Source organism: Antrostomus carolinensis, unplaced genomic scaffold (genome assembly GCF_000700745.2).
Source record: "Antrostomus carolinensis isolate BGI_N321 unplaced genomic scaffold, ASM70074v2 scaffold36380, whole genome shotgun sequence".
NCBI lineage: Eukaryota > Metazoa > Chordata > Aves > Caprimulgiformes > Caprimulgidae > Antrostomus > Antrostomus carolinensis.
The window spans coordinates 1,810-8,733 of record NW_010287071.1 but is presented as its reverse complement, the minus strand read 5'-3'; the positions used below and the strand labels follow the sequence as shown (position 1 = coordinate 8,733).

Here is a 6,924-nt window from a genome sequence, read left to right as displayed (position 1 = left end):
AACTAGATGATCTTTAAGGTCCCTTCCAACCCAAACCATTCTATGATTCTAAATACAAATTTTAAAAAAATGTTAAAAACAGTGTGGTTCTTTATTAAAGTTAGTTTTGTTATTTTCAAGGTCTAGATTGAAGAAGGACTATGATGACTTTAAAAGACATCCAGACCATGATAAATTTACCAGAGAATTGTGGAGTAATGATGAAAGTGAAGTTGATTCTGGCAAAGATTCTTTTGCAGTAGTATGCAGTAAATCTTCAGAGTCTGCAAAACATGTGGAAGTTCCCAAAAAAGATCATCCAGACAATGGTAAGCATTTACTGGAATTTTATAGCTTGAACATCATTCAGGGAGCTGAATCAAGTTGATTCAGGAGCTTAATTTTTCCATGTGGGCTTGTGTCCTACTTTTTACTTTAATTACTACTGTGATAATATTGGAATAGCTTGTGATGCATGTCTGATGGATGTAGACAAGAAGAGGGCAGACATGACCAAGATGAAAATTCTGATTAGTGCAATTTCTTGCCATTTTTGTGCTTAGCTATTTTATGTGATAACAGGAGGCCTCAGAATTTACATTTATGGTGGGTTGACCTCGGGTGGCTGCCAGATGCCTACCCAGCCACTCTGTCACTCTCCTTCCCTAACAGCACAGGGAGATAATACCAGATGGGAAAGCTCATGGGTCAAGATACAGGCAGGGAGATCACTCAGCAGTTACTGTCACAAGCAAAAGACTCATTTGGGGAAAATTAATATGATTTATTGCCAATTAAAAATAGAGTATGGTGGTGAGAAAGACAAAAACTAAACCACGTTTCCCGCCCTGCCCCATCTCTACCTTCTTCCCAGGCTCATCTTCATTCTCAATTCTTCTGCCTCCTCCCCTCTCAAGTGACACAGGAGGGATAGGGATTGGGGTTTGAAGTCAGTTCATAACACTTGGTCTCTGCTGCAGCTTCCTCACATTTTTGCCCTGCTCCAGTGTAGGGTCCCTCCCATGACGAACAGTCCTTCACAAACTGCTCCAGCATGAGTCTTCTCCACAGGCTAGAGTCCTTCAGAGTAAAATTGGTGCAGTGCAGATCCCACATAAGCTGTAGTTCCTGTCAGGAGCCTGCTCTAGTGTGGGCTCTCCAAGGGCTGCAGCTTCCTTCAGGGCATATTCACCTGCTGTGGAATGTGGTCCTCAACAGGCTACAGTGTAGATACCTGCTCCAGCATGGTCCTCCATGGCAGAGGGTCAACCTACTTTGCACTGCTTTCCCCTCCTTCTTCACTGACCTTGGTGTCTACAGGATTATTTCTCCTATGTTTTTTCCTCACTCCTCTCTGTGACACTCTTCTGCACAGCATTTTCCATGATGCTGACGGGCTCAGCCATGTCCTGCAGCTGATCTGTTTTGGAGCCAGCTGTGTCTGGCACAAAGCAGCTCCTGGCCTCTCCTCACAGAGGCTCCACTGAAGGCCTGCACTGCCAAAACCTTGCCAAAACTTTGGTGCACAGCCACTCTGTCCACCCAGCACCCCTGCCTGCGTCCTGGGCCCTCTTATGTGCTTCATGCATTCCCTGCTCGCTAGCTGGTCCAGCTTGATGGTCAGTATGAAATATGTTGTGCTCACACCCTTGTCCAGCAGGCACCCCACACTCACAAGTCTTCCTGATGTGCCAGCCCAGACCGCCCCCAGACCCCAGGCTGCCTTGCTCACTGGCTAGTCCAGCTTGAAGTTTGCCAGTGAACAGAGACATGCTGGGTTTGAGGATGATACGGACACTTGACCCCACATCAGCCTGCACCAGGCACACAGGCTGTGACCTCCTGCTGTGTCCTTGCAGCTCCCCCTTCCTCCACACATCCCTTTGTGCGTTTGTATAGCTCTACCAATTCACTCACCTCTCCCAGACCAGTGTCCAGGATCTCTCCTGGTTTATAATATCTGTTGCAAAGTCCAGGTTAATCTTCCTGGAAGGGGCACCTGCAGTTTCTTGACAAGCCATCAGTTTTTGTGACTGGTGAGGCTGTTTCTTGTCATTGTGTCCGTTTTATTAGATTTGTGTCTCTGTATGTTTTTTTTTATTTCTGGCTTCTTCATTTTTCCCCTTAGTTCCCAACTAACCAGTTCCTTGATGAGATAACCTTGCTGGAATAAATATTCTCACACTCTTACATGCCTTCATCAATTAGTGTGAATGACCAGTCTGATTTTCCTCACTATCTCCCTTGCCAGTTAGGTGTGTGTCCCTATACGTTCCTATTTAATGTTTCCTCCTTTCCTTATTTCCTGCTTTTTGCATTGAAAAGGTCCTTGACCAGATGCCCGTAAAGCAGCAGACATTCCCCTTCCACACTTGCAAACTAGCATTTTGCCTTCAGCTAGACACTGTAAAATTGTTATATAGAGGTTTCAGTTGCAAACATGTAAAACCCAGTTTCTGTTTTAATATCCTTGCAGATGAAATGAAGCTGTTAGAGATGAATTTACCTGCAGGAAAAAACAGAGTTCTGAAAAAAGAATCAACTTCTAAAGAAATACAGAAAACGCTAGCCAAATGTGTTAAACGACAGTCCAAGCAAAATAGTTGTCTCGATCAAAGCACTAATGAGCTTTCACCAAGGAAGAAGGCTAAGCTGAGCACTAATGAAGCTGTGGTCCAGAGTTCAGAAAGCAGATTACAGCCAGATAGTTGTTTGACTGAACTGAAACAGCTTGAAGGGTCAGCTCTAGAACTGTTTTCCTTGACAGATCCTGCAATGTCATCGGTATCAAATTTTCTGAAAGGGACCAAACCCATCCAGGCCTTGCTTGCCAAGAATACTGGGAACAAAGTGACCTTAACAAGTCAACTGTCACCTCCCCTAGGCATAAATGTATCTGCTTCTGAAAAGCCAGTTTTACCACCTTTGGAATCGTCACTGATAAAACCAGCATTGCCCTGCCAGACCAGTTCAAAGACTCCTTTACAAATGATATACAAAATGCCAAATGGCCACTGTGTACCAATAGACATTCATAACAGTTCTGTGAAAATTCAAATGCAACCTGTTATTGAACCTAAAACAGGAGAAAAAGTCATGCAGCAGGTTCTTATTTTACCTAAGAATTTTCTTACTCAGCAGAAGGAAGGAAAAATTGTGTACAAGGACATTCACTCACTACAAGAAAAATCATCTGAGCTGCACTGTACAACTTCACCAGAAATACCTAAAGTCAGTGTTTCTTTAACACCTGGTTTGGTAACAGGCCCTACAAATGCTACTACTCAGTCACCTAGTACAGTTTTTAACAAGAATGTTACCCACCTGTCACAAGTGACTGTTTCCATGAACACTACACAACCATTGCCTGCTGTAACTTCAGCAGGTGACTTATTATCATCAACAGTTAAGGTGAGCCAAGCTGAAACTGGCAAAATCAAGACAACAGTTTCAATTACTACCTTCCCTGTGTCTTTGACTTCACCTACTCTTTCCACACCTAGCCAGTCTTTGATATCAGCAACAGCACTAAGTGGCTCTACAAACACTGCCTCTGCCTGTTATAGTCTTGCATCACAGCAGACAACTGACCCCTTTGAAACTAGGCAAGAGCTGAAGACTATGTGTATAAGAGAATCACAGTCTATTCTGGTCACAACACGAGGTGGAAACACAGGAATTGTTACAGTGCGAACAAACCTAGACCAGATTTCACCTAGTAGTTTATCTTCTAGTTCAGTTTTCACTTACACACCTCAACTTCAGGCCTTTCTTGTGCCAAAACCCACAGTGTTATCATGCTCTACTCTTCCGTCTGTAGTAACAGCCACATCTGGTCTCCTACATGTTGGACAATCATCTCTTTCTGGATTTGCCCCCTCAACAGCTGCTTCTGTTAGCATTCCAGCTTTCTCAGCTGATTTTGCCCAGGCAGTGGAAAAAAATACCAAATTCACATTGCAGCAGCCTACTGTTGGGGGCACTTTGGGTCAAGTAGTAGAGAACTCCTGCTATGGGTCTTCTTCTTTGTCCTCCATTTCATTAGCTAGTAATTTGATATCAGCAACTACAAACAGTCCTGTTAGTGTGACTAGCATTGGACAAAATAACACTGTCATAACTCCAAATTCTTCTGTGCAGCAACAAGGTGATACTAAAACTAAAACAAATCCTGTTGTACAATCTGAGTCTAATTCAGCAGCAAATGGAGATTTAATCAGTGGTACTCCAGTCCAGAAACTTACATTAGTCACAAATCCACCTATTTTATCACCCTGTGGAGCATCAGGAGTCAGTATTATACCCTCTCCAGCATCCACTGGTGTTAATGCTCCGAAGCTGGTTTTCATTAACACACAAATTGCCAATGGCCCATCAACTGCCACTCTAGTTGCAGAGTCATTGAAACATAACCTTCCTTCTTCTCTAAGCAAAACCTTTGTTAGTACCAGAGAGCAACCACAGTTGGTTCTGATTCCATCTACTGTGGGAGCACCAATAAGAATAAATTCATCTCCAACAATTGCTCAAGTAAAAGATGTGAAAATTGGACTAAATATAGGTCAAACCATTGTAAATACTAAAGGCAATGCACAACAGGCTCCACCAGTTAATATATTGCACTCTGCGATTTCTAAAGGAGAAGACAAAAAGAGCATGGGCTTGGCCCTTTCTTTGACAAGTAGTAGTACTTTGGTTCCAGTTCCAAGTTTTGTGAGTCGAAGTGGTGTGTCAGTTAATGAACCTGTATATGTTGCAACAAAAGCTGAAAATGCCTTTACAATAACAACAACAAATGCATGTGTAGAATCGGTTTCAGTAACATCAAGTGGGATTTCTTCTGGGACACGGCCCACTGTCTTGATTGGTGGAAATGATTTCTCAAGAATAAGGCCAGTTCTGGGTAATCGACTGTGTGCATCAAATACTGGAAGTTCTGTGGGTTTATCAACTGTGAAAACAGGACATCTTGCTTCATCTGTGCTGATTTCAACAACCCAGTCGTCAGTATCTCCTCAAAACTTAGCATCTGCTTTGCAATTCCCAGTCATTAGCTTGCCTGGATCTGTAGCCACCCCCCACAAAGTGTTACATACGGTTCCTCAGTTGGCAGCAGTTCCAGCTCCTTCTCCAGTACCAAAAAGCCAGTTGCCCACACTGCTTCAGTTTCAGTCATCAGGAATTTCAGCTGCTATGCCAAGTAATGCAGGTGTTCACAAACCTCAGAGTGTGTTGCCCCCTCCATCCCCAAATACAGGTAAAGTCCTTAGTTTTCCCAGTTTTTCTTCCCTACAATGCCAGCAGGTGCCTCCCAGTACAGAGAAACAAAGTCATGCTTACACGTGTGCTTCTGCTGTTCAGATGTCTGCAGCTTCATCGACTGTATCAAGCAAGGCCGGAGGTCAGTTGAATGAACCTCACATTCAGCAGAAAATAGTTATTAACACTTGTATGCCTTTGGCACCTGGAACTCAGATAATGATTAATAGTACTCGTTTTGTTGTGCCACCACAAGGCCTTGGAGCTGGCAGCCATGTTCTTCTTCTCTCATGTAATACAAAACAGACTCCTCCTTTAACTATTAACCATGGTCAAGAGGCTCCAGGTGTACCAGCTGTTAATCCAGTAACCTCGAAAATTGTGCTAGCACCAAGTAACTCATTTAGTTGGCAGATATCAAAACATCCTTTGAAAAGCTCTACAAAAATTGTGAACTGTTTTGGGTCTGTGGATGCTTTGCCCATCGTACATGCAACACCCCAGATGTTTAGTACTCCAGCTAGTTCATGTACTCCACTGTCTGCAGCAACATTTTCTGTGTCTTCAGTGATAAAACCTCCTGTTAATGTAGCTACGTCTTCTGTGGTTTCTGCTACTCACCCGAATTCTCATTTACCAAACAACACTTCAGTGTTTCAGTTAGACACTTCTATCAAAAAGCTGTTGGTCAGTCCAGAGGGAGCTATTTTGAATGCTCTAAATACTCCAGCATCAAAAGTTTCTTCCCTGTCTTCATCACTGCCTCCTGTTGTTGTGCCCTCAAGCAGAAATCCTACCACTGTCTTCCCTGAATCTCAGTCATCTTGCCTTGATAAACCTGACAAAGCTGCATCCTGAATTTACCACAAATGAGCCACTTTCTGAAGTTTTTGGGGATTCTTCTGATTTTGGAAGTTGTAAAAATTGAATAATTTCTTACATTGTTAGAAACAATTGATTCACTCAGAATTACTTAAGATTACAGTCCTGTTTACCTGTGGGGTTTAAATTTATTTAGTTTGTCAGAGAAATGTTTTCAGAGAGTTCTTTAGTAAAAAGGTCAGAAATGACTAGTGAGTTCATTAAACATTTTAGTTTGCAGAAATCTAGCCTTTTGCACATGTTCCATCTTACAGTATGGACTGTTTGCCAGTGTGTTTATGACAGTATATAGTTCCTTTTTATTTGTCAAAGTTATTTTTGATTTGTTTCTGTAAAAAAAAATATTTATGCATTGTAAAAATGCAGTCTGTGGTATAGAATTGTACATATTCATTAATTCCTAACAATCTGTACCAAACTATATGTACAAAGAACTATGCTGTCTTATTTATGTTTTGTTTACATAATGTATAGTTTTTTAAGTATTTTAGTATCTTTGGACCATTGTACTGTTTAGCAACAATGCAGAAGAATCTGCATATAATAAAACAAGTTGCTGTACTGCTTTGTGTCGGCAAGATTTTAAGAATTTGTGTGTCTGTTACACCATGTACTTCTACACCATGCAGAATACATATATATACATGTTCCTACTTAATGCAGATGCGTCTCAGCTTTTGGAATATAGTAGAATGAAATTACTTAACCTGCTCTTCTTTGTGGTTTACATTTCACATTATTTGATAGGAGTTGGAAGGATGACATCTTGTTGGTTCTCCTGATACAGTGCAGGACAACCCATAC

The 6,924-nt window shown here is 41.9% G+C and overlaps 1 protein-coding gene across 1 annotated transcript in view; it reads left to right on the top strand.

Moving 5' to 3' along the window:
* The window catches only part of LOC104532992 (uncharacterized protein KIAA2026), a 7,757-nt gene extending 1,092 nt beyond the window's left edge, over nt 1–6,665 (top strand). Inside the window, exons 2-3 of the mRNA XM_010178349.1 lie at nt 121–308; nt 2,456–6,665. Of these exons, the coding sequence (XP_010176651.1) occupies nt 121–308; nt 2,456–6,096 (3,829 nt within the window). The 3' untranslated portion in view covers nt 6,097–6,665. The remainder of the gene's footprint in view (nt 1–120; nt 309–2,455) is intronic.
* Nucleotides 6,666–6,924: the final 259 nt, after the last annotated feature.